We start from the raw sequence: 20,072 nt of genomic DNA, 5'->3' as shown, positions 1-20,072 counted from the left end.
CATATTGCAGTCACACTGACTTAACTAACCAAGCTTCGTAGCTTTTTGTGTACCTAACTCGCTTGGACGTAGGCTATGCCATTTTTGCTACCCTTATTTGCTACGGTTTTGCGTATGTTCCTACTCATGCTTTTTCTCCTATAAAAAAGAAAAAAGAGAGGCATTACTAATCTGGAAATGTGACACATTACTGTTGTATTAATCCGAAGCTGTAACCCATTTGCACATTTTCCCTGTTTTCTTTTTCTGTACCCTATCTCACGTGCCTTCAATAAAAAAATCAGATTGACAAAAAAAAAAGAAAATCACTGTTTGGTATACATACCTCGAATGAAAACACGCATGCATTTATTCCAGCATTTTTTTTTCATTGGGGTTATATTTTAAACCAGCTTGCAAAAGCTGCAGATCTTTTGTCTGCAGTCTTTGTACGTTCTCCTACTCTAACCCATCCTGGATTAGCTATGGCTTTCCAATCACAGACCTGATGCAGATTAATAAGAAGTGTTTGCAGGTGCTCTGGGCAATTGCTGCCTTTTGATTTGAGCTCCACTGAACTCAACAAATCAGGAATTCACAGGACCGATAGTCTGAGTGATAGCCAGGGGGTGTGTAACAAGGTTAATTTATAAAAGTGCCAATTTCCATTGAAATCTGCACTTTTGGTAAAATGAAAAAAAACACACAAGCTAAAGTGCTCTAGTAGTTAGGGGTTTTCATTTATGTTTAAAAATAAATTTAAAAAAACATAAAATGTTCCTGTTATTCAGAGCGGAGACAGTTTACTATATTATCTGTCTACAGTGAGACCATCAAGATTGATGATCTCTGGTCAGGTACGTCTCATTAAGAATGTCTCTTTATAATATTGTGATTGCAATTAATTAAAACTAGTAAATCAATTTAGCTACATATTGCAATTCATGATGCATATCTTTCTAATAAGGCTGCAAGATAATGTGATGTTTGTAAAGGGGGTGATCAAGGTAAACAAATGTAAGTGTGCTTTGGAAATGATTATTTCATTGAAATGTACATTGGGAAACACTGCTCTAGAGATTACAATTGCATACTTATATGTTGGGGTAATTTAGCACCCAGCAGTGTATCTTTATTTATCCATGTGTCAGGTATAGAAGTAATCTTGTTTCGTACCAGAGAAACATGAATTGAAGCGCCCTCAAAGTGTAAAACTGTTATTTGAAATGTCTGAAGGGTGCCAGATTTGTGTGCCAATTAAATGATTTAGCCTCTAAACATAAATATAGTTTGCATTACAAGGAAAGGTTAAATTACAAGGAAAGGTTAAATGATCTTAACATGTATAGCTTGGAGGAAAGACGAGACAGGGGGGATATGATACATGATACATATGAAACATTTAAATACATAAAGGGAATCAGCACAGTAAAGGAGGAGACTATATTTAAAAGAAGAAAAACTACCACAACAAGAGGACTTAGTCTTAAATTAGAGGGGCAAAGGTTTAAAAATAATATCAGGAAGTATTACTTTACTGAGAGGGTAGTGGATGCATGGAATAGCCTTCCAGCTGAAGTGGTAGAGGTTAACACAGTGAGGGAGTTTAAGCATGCGTGGGATAGGCATAAGGCTATCCTAACTATAAGATAAGGCCAGGAACTAATTAAAGTATTCAGAAAATTGGGCAGACTAGATAGGCCGAATGGCTCTTATCTGCTGTCACATGTGTTTCTATTGATAAAAAATAGTTTTAGACTTAAACACTTTTTGTTTTTATTAAAAACTAAGAAAACATGTACTATGTCCTTTCCTAGTTGCAGGCCAGAGGCAGTCATCGATGATGCCTTTCACGTTAGAAGAATTGATAGTACTATCACGCTGCCTTCGAGACGCTTGTTTAGGAATCATCAAGCTGGCTTATCCGGAAACAAAGCCGGAAGTTCGTGAAGAATATATTGCAGCTTTTAAAAGCATTGGCGTGACCACCAATGTCGAAATGCAACAACGCATCCAAACAGAACAAAAACGATGGATCCAGTTGTTTAAGGTATTGTGCAAGTAATCAATGCTTAATGGTCTACCTCCAAAAACATATCGTAAGCTATGTTCATTAGGCACACAGTAAAGATAAAGAAGGGTACGGTGTTGTCAGTTTATGGATCTCTTCCTGGAAGATGCGTACGGATGCTCTTATTGGTTCAATCGTAACTGATTGTGTCATTTTATGAACTCTATAGTGCTTGTCATTGATTTGCAGCATTTCATTTTGTAACTATATATGACATTCATTCTGGCAGCCATCTTGGCAAAGGTAGATGAAGAATTCAGGTAAGTATGTCTTTTAATTGTACACTTGCTGGTGACTTCACCTGCTCAATAATTTGTATTCCTTCTTAGGGGATTAAAAAAAGAAAAGCTTTTCTTACATAGATATTATTGAGGACACTGTCCCTTTAAATTTACCAGCTCTGCAACTGCTTGTATATTTTTATTCCAACTATACAGTCTACAATTAAATAGAAATGTATATTTTCTTAATTACAACTCACTAAATATTTAACAACGGGCAGAAGCCCAAACGTTGCTTTTGCAATATTTGATGCGGCAGAAGCAGCCGTAATATTTGGAGCCATGTTTAATTAAAAGCACATCTTGGTTTGTTTAATGCTAAGGTTAATGGAGCAGACAAAAAGCAAATCGGCTCACTGTGACAACACAACCAAAATAAATCCTGTTCCTTGTTTTACCTGTGTCAGCACTCAGCGCTTCGAATAACAATCAAACCACAAACAGATCTACTGCAGGACGGAACAGTACTTGACTTACCAAGTCTTTTTTTGTGTCATGAAGCAAACAGATCTAGTCAGCTAAAATTACTCATTAAAGAGGCACGAGCAGGATAAATGCATTTTCCAAATTGAATGCTAGATTTACAGTCCATATAATACCAGCGACCTCTCGCACAGTAATGTTCAGTTCGAGTCATCAGCAGTCCCTCCAGGTCATTTATCACTGCTTTTGTCAAGCTATCTATTTAATTGAAAGAAGTTAATTGAATGAAAATGATCAACTAAGCTTGTATTAATATTGCTAATGGAACTTCCTTCTTGGCCATGTTTGGAGAGAGATGTCACGTTAGACTTTAGGAAGGACCCATTAATGCCTGCACTTAACCTGATGGGCTAATTAAGCAATGAGTATTCATTGTACAAGTGCACAATAGCTTCTATCCAGCCCATTCTGTCTGATTTTACAACGCATTTCACTTACGATCATCAGACTCATGAACATTAGCCGAAGTGAGACTAAATGATAATGTTTTGATAGCAGGCGACACAGCGCTAATGTGTCATAATACGTTGGGTTTTGTGATGCACTTTCACTCAAGTTTCACTTAAAAGTCTTAAAAAGGACCAAATGATTTTGTTAATGCAATTGCCAAATGAATCTATTTAAGGAAAATAACTGACTTGATGCTTTCCAGAACAGTTTTAGTTACTGGCTAATAGAAATTGTCCAACACGTATTTCTCGCATCTTAAATTTGTAATGTAAAACATAAGGTTGTCTTTATAGCAAAATTTGGTAAAAATATAGTTTTATATATTTTAGTGTCTGTATGTGTATATATAATTATTCTAATATATTCTACATCTTGTGTGTGTTTATTTGTTGTGGTATTGTGTTTTTGTTAAGGAAGTGCAGTTGTATGTCTCTACCTCTAGGAGGCAAAGGTGTTTTCTGTCGACTTTCTGAGGGTCTGGATTGTCGTGGCACGTCAATCTGGCTGTCAATCCAAATATATTTCCCCTTTAATGTAGAAGTGGAAGTAGATCAGATCTTAACAAAAAGCTAACTCCAGCTGAGTCCATCTTCAATCTACTCAATTTCTTACTTACCAGGTCATCAGTATAGCAAACCATGGCGGAAATTGGGTTGGATACAATGGATGTTTTTATTTTTAAAAAAGATAAATGAGAGCGAGAAATTCATGGACAATAAGTGAAATATTGAACAGTGACCTGTGGAGTGTTTCTGATTGCCCCATCAGAATTTACTTTTATATTTAGTGAAATGCACGTAACTTCAAATTGGATGTTTTATTGTATTATTTCTGTTTTTAAAAAAATATTTAAAAATAATAAATATATATATATATATATATATATATATATATATATATATATATAATGTTCTTTGTTGAGCTAATTTGCATATGCCTACCCAGAATCCCTTGCAGTAGTGAGAGCACCCGGTAAAGTGAGATTTCTGTGGGAATAGCAAGTCTTATGACTTGACTGGTGTGTGTATTTGTGTTTAGCAACGTATTATTTATATATATGTCAAAAACTTACAAAAAAAATTGGGTCAGTACATTTTAGTTTTAATTTTGCATCACAACATTTTGTGCTAAATCAAATGACATTTTGTTGTGCAGGTAATAACAAACTTGGTAAAAATGTTGAAGGCTCGAGACACCAGGAGACATTTCTGTCCGCTAAATCACTGGTTATCAGAACAGGAAAGCATTAAGGCTGATAAGGTGAGATTCGTATGAAGTGACCGTTGTTGTAAAAAGTATATGTTTTAGAAATTCTTTAGTTCTAATTGAATTGAAAATATCTGCTTATAGCAGCTTCTTTGCCTTGGTCAGATATAAGTAATAACACTGTCCTATGAATGTTTTCATATCTGTATTCTGACTGTGTTTTTGAATGTTCTCTGCTTGTCATCATAGGCTAATGTCATCCCCATTCTTAATAGAATGCAGGCAAAAAATAGTGGATTTCCATAACTTTATATACCTACGTAATTTCCTCCTAAAATATTCCTTTTCTTTCTGTAAATCAACTTCAGTTTAAATAGGTTGGTTTTGATGTAAAAATTCTGACTCTTTCTGTATGTTTTTTTTTTGTTTGTTTTTTTTATACTTCTAATGTACCCTTTAAAACAATAACTTTTTATTCTTGAAAACAGACCGTTAGAACGGGGTGAAAGCAGGCCATAAGAGTCGTGTGGAATCGGACAGTCGTGTAAAAGTTGTTTAAACAGTTTTTTATTATTATGTTTGCGTGATGTTTTATGAGTTAAAATCTGACCTCTGCCATGAAGAGAAGCCCATAAAAGTGAAACAACTTCTATATTTATACATCAATAACTTGAACAGAGACAAAATCAAATATTATTATTATAAGCAAAGCAAACTTGTAGTGTTAGTTTTATAGTACAATTGATTGTATTTTTTAACCTTAGATTACCCAGCTGTATGTACCTTCTGCTAGACATGTGTGGCGAAGAATGGGAGTCCGTGGAATGGGAAGAATTGGACCCTTACAGTCAACATTAGATGGTGAGTCTAAATTCACATTGTATGTTTTCTAATTACTGTGAAGCGTGAATCCAATGAGTTTAAATATAATTTGCTTGAAATAGATTTTTCTCAATTAATGTTTAACTTAAAGGGGCACTTCAGATCCCAAAGCACTTTAGCTTGCTGAAAAGCTTTATGTGTGAAGAGTGTGTCTTGGGTTTTTTTATTGCAAAAAGTGCAGATTTTAATAGAAATTTACAATTTTATAAATGAATCTGGTTACACCCCCTTGGCTTTCAAGCAGACAACAGATCCTGTTACTTCCTATTTGTAAGCGCAGTGGAGCTAAACTCCACTGCGTTTAGCCCAGAGCACCTGCCTTGCAAAGCTCATTGAGCTGCATTTGGGAAGTCTGTGATTGGACAGCCACAGAGAGTCTGGGCGGGGTTAGAAGAGGAGGACTTGCAAAGGCAGCAGACACAGGAACTGCAGGTTTTGCAAGCTGTTTTTCTTTGTTTATATACCTCCAATGAAAAAATACATTATTAAATGTGTTCAAGTTTTCATTTTTTTTAAAGTATTACATTGTTATTATTGCAGACCACTCAACCTGTTTTTAATTTTTATTTATTTTATGTTATATTATTATTATTATTATTGTATTATTTATATAGCGCCAACAAATTCCGTAGCGCTGTACAATGGGTGGAATAACAGACACATAATTGAGATCAGACCACTGGACGTACAGGAACAAAGTTATACACCTTTACTACATTAGTATTTTAAAATGATGAGGGTCATACAATGTATGATAGCTTCACAGATGCTTGTGATCCACTTTTTACTACTCTATATGTTGTACTCAACTGCATAATGAAGATATTTTATTTTGAAACCAAGGAGTGCGAAAAATTAATGCAAATTTCGCACACATACATGGGTATATCATGTAATCCGGTAAAGGAAGACTGTTTACACATTTAATTTTATAACTTACATGAGGCACTCCTCAACACATGCACATTTGTTGATGACTGGTCCACTTTAAAGCTTACCAATAATCATAATGAATTAACTGTTGCACATCGTAAGAGACAGCCGTTAATGATGTGTCTGGTTGGGAGGTAGGAGGGGGACAGTTTGACTCGCTGCGAGTATTGAGCCAATTACTTGGGAAGCACAGCTGTCTTTGTTTGTTTGTGATCCTTCATTCCCTAAATGGCATACCTTTGGGCTTTAAACGCTGTGTGTATTGACATCTTCTAACCATAATTCTCCCCAGAAATTGAGGTCTTGATGTACATAAGCAGGGATAATTGAGCAGAATAATTGAACTATAGTTCTTGCTTAGTGGTTTGTCTTTGCTGTACATGCATTTTTTCCCTCATTTAAACGGCTTTTTACCCTTGGATTAAGACTGCCTGCATCGACATTGTAATGGGAAATGTCAACAAGTTAAAACTGCCTATAAATTAAAGCTAGACTTTGTAATTTATTTATTTAAAGCGTAAACCTCCATTTTGATAGAACTCCTAATTCTCAGAAGAAAATGCTTTTTGTACATTTTGTTATATGTAGGTTTCAAGAAAACTAAACATTTTGTAGGTAGCAGTGGTAGACGTAACATAAATTGCCGTTCATTAACATGTTTTTTTTCTTCACTTTAATAACATAAATGCCTAAATAATGCATGTGCTGTATATCAAACAAAATAAAATAATTAAGGAGTAGTCAAAGGAGCCAAATTAATTGCAATGGGCTTTTAAATTATTTTGTGTCTTAAAGTGGCATTGTCATGCCGAACTTACCTTTCCCCAATCGATTCCTCTTCTCTCCCTCTGTCAGTATCTGTTCTTCATTTCTTCCTGTCTGTTCTAGATTTCTTTAAAACATTAGACAAAGTAGGGACTATTTTGTCTTATGGAGGTTTCCTACGCATGACCATCTCTGACCAGCGGAGGAGCAAAGTGTGCTTCATTTCTGGTGGTCTGCAAAATTTTCCCACAATTCTTACCTTTCCTCCGTGATCTCTCGATGCTTCCTGTCAATATTCCCGAACGTTCTGTCATTTAGGCAGAACGCCGGCAAAACTATCGAATTTCATCCTAACCGGATGAGATCAGTTTGTTCATTCATCTTAGGATGCAATTTGGGACTTTGTTTGGATCGGGTTTTTTTATTCAAATGAATGAAATTCCGATCCGATTCGTGGCATGGCTAATTCCCACGGTATCAGGGAGCTATCTACCAAAAGGCTGAAAGACCTAAATTGGTCTTTCAGACAAATTTACTAATGCTAAGTAAAGATTACTTATATTGCGAGTAGGGGCATGTCTACTAAACAGTGTCTGTGGCTGCTCACAGATGTAAAGCCCCTCCCCCCCACCCCCACAAAAAACTCCAGTGTCCCCCCCCCCCCCCTCACGAGCCAGTACCCATACCGTTCGAGTGGGGACTATTAAACTGAAGGGGGGACCTAGTTTTGCAATTTGAAAGCAACCGATCAGTGTTATGAGTCAAATTACACAGCATGTGGAAAATTCCTAAGAACTAGGGGTTACTAGGTTCTTGGTGATCCCTAGTCACCTGGGAGGGGTTTAAATGTAGCCCCACCCGTCGCCCATGAATAGATTAAATTCCCGTTCGCATGCCAAGTGTTTAACTGGGCATGCGCGGGAATTTCACATCGCTATCTAGTGTGGGCACATGATGTGTCCCACACAAACTTCATTTACCCACACAAAGATGACGCCCAGGACCTAAGCAGGACCTAAGTCCGGGCTGAAAATAAAGATTAAAAAAATAGGTAACATGGGGGGCTTAGGGGCATTTGGAGCTGACTAGGGGGACAATTAGACGTAGTGGAGTCGGGAGGGGGTTTAAAAAACAAAAACAAAAGAGGATTCGGCCATGACAGTGCCACTTTAACCCTCTTAGCTAGGTCTTTGTATTGCTTGTTACATGTTACAAATCTATGAAATCATTTGGAGACTACTGCTCTTACAAAACTGCAATGGTTAACCTATGTTTTCAGGAGACCTATACCTACATTTTAATTTCTTCTAACGCCTTTCTAGTGCACCAACCTAGTATGGAAACGTGTTTATGGGGCACACAATTATGTTGTTAACAAATGGTGGTGGTATATAACATGGCTGGCCCATGGAGGTTCCCCATTGGTTATAAAACTGCAACTCCCACTATGCGTTTTCCATGTTAAAGCTGTTCTGTAGTAATGGTGTGTATATATATATTTTTGGATTGCAGTTTAGAATGCAACAGAGCTAGGGCACACGCCATTTACTTTATAAGTGCCTTGTAAGATGCCTCCTCTGTAATTACAGCCCATAAACTAGCTTGGACGCTAGCTTTCTGCATTTTCCTGTCAGATATAACAAATTTAGCCAGCCCATTCCTTATCCACGTTAACCCTCTGCTCCGGATCTGGCCATTAAACCGACAAATAGCTTTGTCCATTTCTAAATTAATATGTCTCAATGGTGAAGGCAAATCACAGTTGGGTTATTAAATAAAAATCTCTCAGATTTGCATCCCTAAATTGTATTTTGAGAAGCAGCCAAGCCAGACATCATTCATCACCCATGATAAATAAGCAACGGCAATGTTAAATGGACATTTTCATTGAAAACCTAGGAATTAGCACTTAGTTGCAGCTATCTACCTAGCAACATGGGCTGTTATTGTGGCGTTTTTAAATGTTTTGGGCAGTGAAGGAGGTTATAAAATATAAGGATATAAGAAGCTATACCTAGAAAATGTATTTATGCTGGTGTTGGCAAAATTACCTCAATTTATATAAATTAAAGAAGGGTTCCGTGCCCCAAAATGTCTTCAATGAAAACGTAGAGAGCTGGTCACATCATATGGCCATACTGTGTTAATCCCCATTTTAATGTTTGTATTTTATGCATCTTAGAGGCTGTTATAAAACCTCTTCGAACCCTTGTTCTATGTTAACAATCCTCAGATTTATATTTTCTTGTAGCAGCCGATTCCGCTTTTGCCTCTCTTTGTTCTCAGACAGTTGCAGCCACACAAAGCCTGTCAGGGAGGCTTAAACATTCTGCATTACGTTTTTAATTAACTGTGATGGCAAACCTTGCATGGCAGTGGCTGAACCACTCCGAACAGGAACTACTGGCATAATACATTTGGGTTTAATCACAGAGGCGGGCTTTGTGCAGAGTGACATATGTTAAACTAGTCTCATTGGGAACATTGTCTAACAAATCTTAATTTGCATCATGTTATTATTGATATTATCTTGCATAGGCTTTCATGACTTTCTTATGTTTAATAATTTAGTCATTAAATATCCCCTTTCTTCCAGTGGGCCTGGAACCAGCACCCCTGTCTGTTTCAGAGGAAAGGCAGTTGGCGATATTGACTGAGCTGCCCTTTGTGGTACCCTTTGAAGAAAGAGTAAAGGTATGTTGTGCAACATTGTAGTAGCCACTCTCTTTTACATTGCCCACTTAACATCTAACTCCAAATGGGACCCCCTCTGCATTTCCTGTCTTCTCTTAAATGAAGACTACATTTCAAATCCTTTGGAAATGAGGCCAGAATAATGAAATGCAAATGTTCTCAATCTCCGCTTATAAATAACTTTGAATTAATTTAGCTGGTACCTCATTGGGAATTTTGATTTCTAGATCTTCCAAAGACTTATCTATGCGGACAAGCAAGACGTCCAAGGAGATGGGCCTTTTCTGGATGGAATTAACGTGACTATTAGAAGGAACTATATATATGAGGATGCCTATGACAAATTGTCTCCAGAAAATGGTGTGTATCTTAATGATTCGTTTTTAGTCTGGAAACTCTGGATGTTGTTCATAAGCAAAATTATCCTGTTATTGTTTAGCACCAGTTAGAAGCTATTTGGTACAGTTCAGTTTCCATTTTTATCCTTTTCCATTTAAAAGGAATTAAGATATTGTTTTTGCTAACATTGAAGAAATGTGATCTATTATACATGCTAATCCCTTGATGCTCCACTCTCCTATGTTGCCTTATTTTTTATTTTTGGCACACTGCATGCATTGGTGGTTATGCATGCTTGTCATTTTGTTAAAGACTTTATATGAGGCAGTGCAATGGGTCTTCTGGTGGACAAGGGATGGTTCATGGGAAAAATGAATTAAGTAGTGTATTTCCACGGTTCAGTTTAGGTGTAAATTCAAATGCTATTGCTTTTTTTTTTTTTTTTTTTTTTAGAACCATTTTAGTAACTTTAAGTGATGATCTTTATTTCAGAGCCTGATTTGAAGAAGCGAATACGTGTCCATCTTTTGAACACCCATGGCTTGGATGAGGCTGGGATTGATGGTGGTGGAATATTTAGAGAATTTTTAAATGAGCTGCTCAAATCTGGATTTAATCCTAACCAGGGATTTTTTAAGACCACTAATGAAGGGCTCCTGTACCCCAATCCCGCAGCACAGATGTTGGTCAGTGATTCATTTGCAAGGCATTACTACTTCCTAGGACGAATGCTTGGAAAGGTGAGGGGAACAGCCATCATTTCATTTTGACGTCCTTCCTTTACCCTGTCTTTAGACAACAAATGGGGTGATTTTATTTTAAAACTTTGTGAAAACTACAAAATTGAAACTCACAAAGCATAAACACAATTTTGTTTGTATGTTCTTGTCCTTCAAACTTGACCGCTTTGCCCAATTCACTGTATAGCAAAAGGTGATGCCTATTAACCCGAGAGCCTGACAGGAGAAGTTTTTAATTGTCTCTTTTCTGATCTTCCCCAGCAGTGAAGTTCACATTGATTTTAAACATTGGATTTAGGTGCTCGGCTTTGGCGAAATTGCACCTGCTCTAGGTTCTTTGCACGGTCTCCTAATTTAATAACACAGGGAATATTTATTTGTGTGTTGTGTAGGCTTTTCCAGGGCAGAAGTTTGCAAGGGATCCTGGTGAGGTTTAATCTGGAAATGGAGAGGCAAATGGTGAACTTCTTATTTCACTGGTTTTATGTATATTAGTATGGACCATACCCCAGAGTTTAGCAGACATTCTAACCCACAGGCTCCACATTAACGTAACGCTCCTTAAATGTGTTTTGGGTTGTTTTTTTTGTTTGTTTGTTTTTTAACAATATAATAGAAAATGTATTTAGTTTTTTGTGTGGGTGTATAAAACTGTCTGTGTTATTTGTAAGCCCTCCATTCTTTACTCACAGATACTTTCAGTCTGTGCTGGTGAATTGACCAATCGGAGGATTCACATTGAGAAGCCTCTGTGTTGGAATTGCAAATGCGGCTTTCTGATGCTTCTCAGTCAGCTGTAGTGCTCGTTGACGAGGGAGGAAGGCAGGCATGTGCTAGACCAATGCGCCTGCTGCTTACTTTAGGGCAGCTGGGAATGCTTTATTTCACTTCCATTTGCACCACAGGCCTGATTGACAGCTTGGGAGGCAGTTTGTTGACCTTTAAAAAACAAAAAAAAAAAAATCTGATTTCTATTGAAATGTTACAGACTCCACACACGTAAAGCATTTCAGCAAGCTGAAGTGCTTTATGTGTCTGTCTTTGGGCATTCTTAAAGGAACTCTCCAAATATAAATTGGGAATTTAGTATCAAACTTCACGGGAAGGACTTTGGTCCAATTTATGTATTACATATTAGAAGATTTCTGTCCATTCTGCCGTCTTTTGTAAAGTTAGTTAGGGCCCAACGAGATTCTGAATCTTTGGCATAGTTCTTTGCTATAAATGCAATGGTTATATATACACTCACACACTCACTGACAAAATAATTTGTGAGATACAGGGCTGACAAAATAATGTGAGGTTGAACGAAACATTCAACTACAATGATATTTAGATTGAATATGAGCACTATTATTTCTCTAAAAGAGATCTGATAGCACTTCTTTTTGTTTTAGGAGTATCCGGTTTCAAGTATGTCAAATTGTACTTAAAGGTGTCTAGAGGCGCTTTTTTTTTTTTTTTTTTTTTTTTGTGATTTTATTTTCCTTTCCAGACTATCAAAAGTGCTGGTATTGTCATTCTTACTAAGTGATAATGGTTTTATTTTAAAGACATCATAATTCTCATTTACTCGCAATGATAAATAGTTTAGCAAGATTTAATGGTGCAAAGAATTGTGTTCAAATTGATTTGATTTTAGGATCTACATTTAATCCATAACTGGCCTCCTGAGCATTATATAAGAGTTAAAGCATCATTGTGCCAAATGTATATGTGAAATAGATTCAAATAGCAGGAGCAAAGATAATTAAAATGAGTTCAGAAATGGGAATTTCATTTCAGCCACATCCAGTCATATTTTGATATAGTGTAAAACTAATGGTTATCGTTGGGAGCTCAGGATATATTAGGCAGAATAGTTTGAAAAGGAATGGTAATTTATACGTTCGTCCTCTTCACAATCACAAAATTAATATCTTTTTCTTCAAATGACTATTTCAAGGGTAGAAAAAAATACTTTATTCCATAATAAAGCATTATGGAATTAGTCTTTCAAGTCCATGCCAGAAAATGATCTATAATAAGAAGCCGCTCTCTAATATATACAGTCCATATCAACTGTAGTATTATTTACAGTTTCTTTCTAATGTTTAAATTAATCTTATACAATTTTCATTTTTTTCCCCTTGATCTTTTGTGTCTTTCCTCATCAATAGAAATTAAATGGTTCCTCACCCATCTCAAGTACAAATATATATATATATATATATATATGTATATAAACGTCTTGCTGTACACCAGTAGGGTACGTGTAAAGACTTTAATATATGACAACTGCCAACAGCAAAATAAAACAAATACATTCTCATAATAAGGAAGATAATTTAGTCTGTTTCTGTGATGCTTATTTGACGAGTACATAAATATTGAAACAAAGAGACAAGAAATCTAGTGGTCTCTGTGTTCTGTGTGTACAACTATTGATGTGGCTAAAACGTGAGAGCTGTATCATTGATGAGGATTCAAAGCATCCAGAGCAGAGGTCTGGCTCACTGCAATTTCAATTCCATTTTTAGCTTAATGTAATAGTTTTGGTGTTTCGATCATACCCCTGCAGTGTCACTGCTCCATCCCCTGCCATTTAGGAGATAAAATCGTGTTGCTTATGCATTGTCACAGCTCCCTGAGAGATATAATGTTTACACTTCCTTTATTGCACATTCTGTTTTAATTTCTTATCTCATGCTCTGTCGGTAGCCTTCTTTACCCTCCAGAAGCATCCTGTGTGTAATTAAAGTCCGATTTACAGAGCAGGTGATTACAACTTCTAAAGCAAGCTAACATCTGATTGAAAGTTTTTTTTCCATTCAGGCTGTATGAGTCATAGCCAGTGGAGGTGTGTCTAGGGCTGCATGTAACAGAGAGAAAAGTGACTTAAAGGGACACTATAGTCACCTGAACAACTTCAGCTTAATGAGGTTGTTCAGGTGAGAACTATAGCTCCCTGCAGCCTTTCTCATGTAAACACTGTATTTTATGAGAAAATACAGTGTTTACATTGAAAGCTAGGAACACCTCCAGTTGCAGTCACTCAGAGTGAACCAGAGGGACTTCTGAGTTGATGGAGGCATAATATGCCTCCATCCACTCAGATCTGCTGTGCACGAGCATCCTATGACTCAGTATCTCCTCCCACTGCATGCAGACACTGAACTTTCCTCATAGAGATTCATTGATTCAATTCATCTCTATGAGGAGATGCTGATTGGCCAGGGCTGTGTTTGAATCATGCTGGCTCTGCCCCTGATCTGCCTCCTTGTCAGTCTCAGCCAATCCTATGGGGAAGCACTGTGATTGGATCAGGCTATCACATGTCAGCAGACTGCTTGTTTTTTATGAGTCTAACAGCATGCAGATTTACAGCTTCTGGCTTGAATACAGTAATTTTTTTGCTATATTTATGGAGGCATGAGGGGCCCAGGGGGGCTAGATGGTCATGTTAACACTATAGGGTCAAGAATACATGTAGTTGCACTGGTGACTATAGTGTCCCTTTAATGCCTAAATTGTATAGTATTGTAACTGAAGGGGCATGATCTAAACACCAAAACTGTTTTGTTAAGCAAAATATTTTTGATGCCTATAGTGTCCCTTTAAAACATACAGTGTTATTCACTAAAACCTAGACAAAATTTTGTGAAAACGACCGAATTCCGATTGATATGACAATTCTCGTTTACTAAACCCAATCCCAGTCAGAATTTGGGTGGCTCGAACAAATTTAAAAACAATTGCTCATATGCAGTCGGTGTCCAGATTGCTTTCACATCTGTATCCTATACAAAGCACAGGTTTCACTAACATTTAGAATCAAATGCCTTCAGTAGAATGCACTTTCACAAATTATCGTTCTCTTTTTTGAAAGTAAATGGTAATTTTAAGTACTATTTGCGGCAGGTACCATGTGACAGGTGGGGCCATATCTGCTTAAGCCTTCATTATAGTACTATTGGAGTCTTATTGGGCCTCTGAGGGATTTTATTTGTATTTATTTGCTGGCTAGCATATGCTGACCGGACGCCAGATGACTGACCCTTGCAGTGCCGAGGGCTTTAAACTATTTGTCCACTGGCAGCAAACAGTTTGTATTTTTAAAATCCGTTCTTGGATTTGAAGAATTTTGTGTCCAAATATCAGCTGTCCAGCAGTGTTTCTCCCTCCCCCCCATTCTGTACAGGGTCATTTGGACTTGAGTAAATAACCCCAATACAATACACTATACCCTAATAATCAAGACCTGCTGAGCTTGACCATATTTTGAAGCAAGAATGCATCTCTCTTTACAAAGTGGTGCTGTAAATTCTCTCCCTCACTGTCCCTTTATTTATAGCTTTTGTATCTTAAAGGAGCAATCCCAGCCTACTATTGGTGCTTGAAGTTGCATCAAAAGTATTTAGTTGTATGTTTGCAGTACAACACATAGATGCTAAAAAAAAAAAAAATCTTTAATAAGGCATACACACATAGCGTAAGCCAGAATAGCTTGGTTAGCTTGATACAAATGACTTAACGGTCTCTCTTGGTTAACTCTTCATTTTATTTTATTTATAATTTTTTTGCCAATTCCATCAAATATTTGTTGCATGTGCACCTAGCAAATCACAGTTGAATTTGAATTAGTTTTTTTACCTTTGTTGCACTCCTCACCCCCTGTATACATTTCAGTAGTGTTTACGGGGGTGAGAAAAAAGCAATGGCCCCAACAAAAAGATGACCATTCCTGTTTAAAAAGGGGGTTGTCATCAAAAAATGATTTTGTTCCCAACATTTTAATATTATTATTTTTGGTTTATTTTATTCCTCCTTTCCCGTTTAATCTTTACAGCCATCTTCCCTTCCTATGAACCCCCAAATTTGTACCTGGAAATTGTGTTTTGAGTGAGAGGTTTCTTGGAGCCAATCCCCATGGAGAGCAAGCTTTGCTTCAAATTGAATTTTTAATGCCTTTTAAACACTGTAGCAAACACTGAGCGAGTTTTTTGGTACTGTACAAATAAATGATGACGATCATAATGATGTCTACATGCTGACCCTCTCTTTGAATATATATTGTGCTCATTTTGACCTGCTGCATAGTAAATTAAATCAGATTTTCAATGTGCATTACCCAAAGTCATATTTGTTCCAGCAGTGGAATGAATTCTTAAGAATTTAAAGAGTAGTAAAGTGCGGTCTATTAACGCTAAATAGCGTATTGATTGCAAACAATATTTATGGGGTCGTAATGTATTTAAATTTTGCTTAATGCATACATTAGTGATTGTTTACCGTGATAAAGTCTAAACAGGTCTCTGCACGTAAGTGTATTTGAGAAGAATTACCTTCTGCCAGTGGTCACTTTTCCGTTAAACGTTCCATTAGCGAATGATGCTTGCTTTTGGTTTGTGTAGTGATTGCATTTTATTGCCTGTAAATCAGGAAACTGGGCTGTTTGGAATAAATAACCCATTAAACCATTGTATACGGTAATAACTTCTTGATCCTTTTGAAAAAGAATATTATTAGAATTAATTCTACTTTATAATGAAACTCACTGTGTAATTCTTGGTTATTTATTTTTTTGGGTTGCTTAATTTTAAAAATATTACCACTTAATACCTATAAGCATAACTTTTTAAAAACGATTTTGTCAGGGGAACATTTAAAACCAGTTAAAACTTTGTTTTTAAAGTAGCCTAAAAAAACCAAGTTGTGTACACTACATAATTTCACGTGCAATGAAGGCACTTTCAGTAGTAGCAGGCAAAATCCCGAGAATCGTGGAATAAATATCCAGTAATAATAATAAGCGTGGAATAAATATTCTGTTCCATCCTATTCAGTAGTTTACGTGCTGAACTGTGCATTAGGCTAAAGCATTCAAGACGGGATTGTAAGAGAGGCAGAGATTTTCACATTTGAACTAAAACTGAGCGACTCTCCATACCTGCAGATATTAATGGGTCAATGGTGTATATGGATCCCACTCCTTCTTGATTGTCCCCCGCACATATTTACTGCTCAGCCTTGCCCCTAAACTGTTCACTTGTTTAACTATCATTACCATTTGTTTACTTGAGCAATATGGGTGAAAGATCTTCTATTTAATACCATTAAAGGGACACTGTAAGCACTATAGGTGCTTCTTTTTGTTGAAGTGGTTATAGTGTCTGGAGTACCCTGGCACTGTCCTTCCTTTCACATTAAACTGCTTTTAATGCTAAAAAAAAGTATCCCCAGCAACCCATCCACTCTGGGGAAGCATTACCCAGAGCAGCAATCTGCATCTCCGAGAGTGTCAGCTGACCTCTTTTAGCCTATCACAGTGCCATTGCAGATGGAATCGGTGTTGCTAAAAGGATGGGTGTAATCTCTGCTTTAGCCACACCTCCAGCAGGCTTGGGGCTAAAGGAAGCCAGGGACTCTCATTCCATGTTAAACTTTTCAGAATGGAGGGACAGTGCCAGTGGACACCAGGCACTATAACTGATGCAATGTGGTTATAGTGCCTACAGGGTCCCTTAAGCTCACTGTACACTAAGATGAGTGATTTATAACAAACCTATATACAGTACAAGATTAGCACAAAAACAAATCCCTAAAAGTTCTCTTCTTATCAGACAGTTTACCATTGCGTATTCTGACCAATGTGTATTGGAATCTGGCAGAATCCTTCTATATCTTAGTTATTCAGAGATGTGTAATACACACACATTCAAATATTCAAAGTTACCGTATGAAAATGTTTTAGATAAAGAAAATTAGAAAATATATTAAATCACATTTTAAAAAGGTACATTTTGTTATTTTTTGTTTACTTATATTCTTTATGTAACAAAAAATGTACATATGTTCAATGGGAACAATATCTTCACCTGAACATCTACAGCTTATTGTAGGGCAATGTTGACATTGCTCCCTAGAGACACCAACAATGGCAGTCACTCTGATGGCCATTAGAGGTGGCTCTGCATGGAGTAGCTGAACGTTCCCCGTAAAGAAGCATTGAGTCAATGCATATCTATGGGGAGATGCTAATTGGCCAGCACAGCGTTTTGCAGCACATGCGCAATAGCCTCCCACTTTTTTTCTGTGGGAAATGATTGGATTGGCAGAGATCATCAATTCTGATTATCTCAGCCAAGGAGACGGATTGGGTCCGGCGCCGGTGGACCATCGCGGCGCTGGAATAAAGATTAAGCGTTCTACTTATTTAAGGGGAGCTAGGGGGGCTGGTAAACGAAAGTGTTTTTAACACTATAGGGTGAAGAATACATGTTTTTATTCCTGACACGATGGTGTTCCTTTAAGAATTAAAACCTTGATTATGTATTTGTGCTATTTATGGTGCCTCTGAAATTTGGTGGTGAAAGTAATTAGAAAATATATTATTATATATTTAAAAATTTTCCTTTATCCAGAAATCTTTTTTTGTTTTTAGTTATTCTGGCTCGGCTTGTTAAAGCATCAATTGTGGAATCTTTTCAGGATGTAGCTGTCCCCCACCTGGCAAGGTCACCTTAACTAGTCTGCTTTCTGAGGTCAATACAAAATTATATAATACAAATGTTTATAATCTATACTCCAATACATATATATATATATACTCTTCCTAGTTCATAAGATTTGGGGGACAAAACCTTATGCACGGAAGTGTGTTTATAAGTGCTCCGTGACGAACTATTCTCCATTAGACATCAAATCCCCATACGTTTTGATTATAAACCATTATGAAATATAACATATGACTGGATGTTTTACAATAATCATAAAATGTACATATCCCTTGAACCTTTAATAAGAAAGGAAGTTGTCTAGAAATCCAGTAACAGGGTTTATATAGTTTTTAGATGTAGAAATAAATGTTCACTTTGTAACTAGCTTGAGATTGATAGTGATGCATTTGAAAAGCATTATTTTTTTATTCATTCTTAATGCAGTAAATTACTAAAAGTTACTTGGCAGCAAACCGAAATGGCCTGCGATGTTTGTTCCCATTTATTCTCCTGATAGCAACACAATTTGCGTTAATCACATCCCAGCTCACTCACTTATATTAAAAGGCTTCTACCATAATTAATCCATTTTATTTCAAATCATTTTGGCACAATGTCTGGCCATAAACACTCCTAGAAGACAGACAGCTAAAAAATAACATTCACGTTTCTGCAATATACCTATTGCCATTTCATCGAGACGCCGTTATTGATAGTCGCGGAGGGGCATATGATGCAAGATCCTTGGAATTAAGGACCCTGTGACAAATGCTAAATGGATTATTTTGCATAAAAAATAGACAGTTTGTAAAGTTGCACAATTAACCTGTGTTTAGAAACCACCTTGATTTATGTCTGTGTTGATATTTCTCTTGCATACGTTATGGAAATTTAATTTATAACCCATTTAGCTGATGTGGTCATGGGTTTTTAACGCCATCATTTATTTGAGTTTTAATACAGAATGGCTTTAAAGATTTGAACCTGCTGGGGGGAGGGGAGTATATTGCATTTATCGTTTTATGAGTCAATAAAGGAATGTATTGTTGGGAACAGGTAGCTTTGGTATGTACAATCAATTGACAATTGAATTGAGTATAGCAAACCGTCGTGACCTTACACTGAAAAGACATTGTTACACCCATAGTTTGTTTGAAGGAGCACACAACAAAGGGCACATTTTGAAATCCACACCTTAAATAAATTTAGGTTTTCCGACATGAGTGGTTTCACTTTGAACCATTGCTGCTTTTCAAATACAATTACCAGCAGTGGGAAAAGTCAAGAATTAACGTGGATTTTGCCAGCGATACATGATCTTATGCCAGGCTGGGTGTCAAATACCTGGCCTAGGAGGGCTGCAAAAAATATAAAATATTCTCTAGCTATACCTGTTTAAAAATGTCTGTGTTTCTGCATGTTTTTAAATGCAAATTGTAGCTTTGCGAGTGCAAGTAAATTAGCAAACGATTGAGTCTGGCTCCATATCTATGTGGGTATCAGCGAATTTTAAGTGGCATAGAAGTATGATTTTTTTTTCCTATAATTTGGCACAAAATGCTCACTGACAGAGAGTAGGTATAATGTGGATAGAAATACTTGCCTTGTGTATAAATTGTTCCAATCTCATTGAGATACACTAGTGTACAATTTAATGTACCGGTACTTTTTACGGCCTCTTCTTGACTATACTAATCAGGCTTTTTTTTTAGTAATTGTGGGAGCAATTCTGTAGCTTAATCGGAGCCTGCTAGCAGAAATACAGAAATCC

The 20,072-nt window shown here is 36.7% G+C and overlaps 1 protein-coding gene across 1 annotated transcript in view; it reads left to right on the top strand.

Annotated features, from left to right (window-relative positions):
* Nucleotides 1-20,072, top strand: part of UBE3C (ubiquitin protein ligase E3C) — a 70,748-nt gene that overhangs the window by 32,545 nt on the left and 18,131 nt on the right. Inside the window, exons 14-19 of the mRNA XM_063452667.1 lie at nt 1,797-2,029; nt 4,420-4,524; nt 5,235-5,331; nt 9,647-9,744; nt 9,972-10,104; nt 10,576-10,823. Coding sequence (XP_063308737.1) covers nt 1,797-2,029; nt 4,420-4,524; nt 5,235-5,331; nt 9,647-9,744; nt 9,972-10,104; nt 10,576-10,823 — 914 coding nt within the window. The remainder of the gene's footprint in view (nt 1-1,796; nt 2,030-4,419; nt 4,525-5,234; nt 5,332-9,646; nt 9,745-9,971; nt 10,105-10,575; nt 10,824-20,072) is intronic.

The sequence above is a fragment of the Pelobates fuscus genome, chromosome 4 (genome assembly GCF_036172605.1).
Source record: "Pelobates fuscus isolate aPelFus1 chromosome 4, aPelFus1.pri, whole genome shotgun sequence".
In the NCBI taxonomy this organism is placed as follows: domain Eukaryota; kingdom Metazoa; phylum Chordata; class Amphibia; order Anura; family Pelobatidae; genus Pelobates; species Pelobates fuscus.
This window is presented reverse-complemented; position numbering and strand designations above follow the sequence as displayed.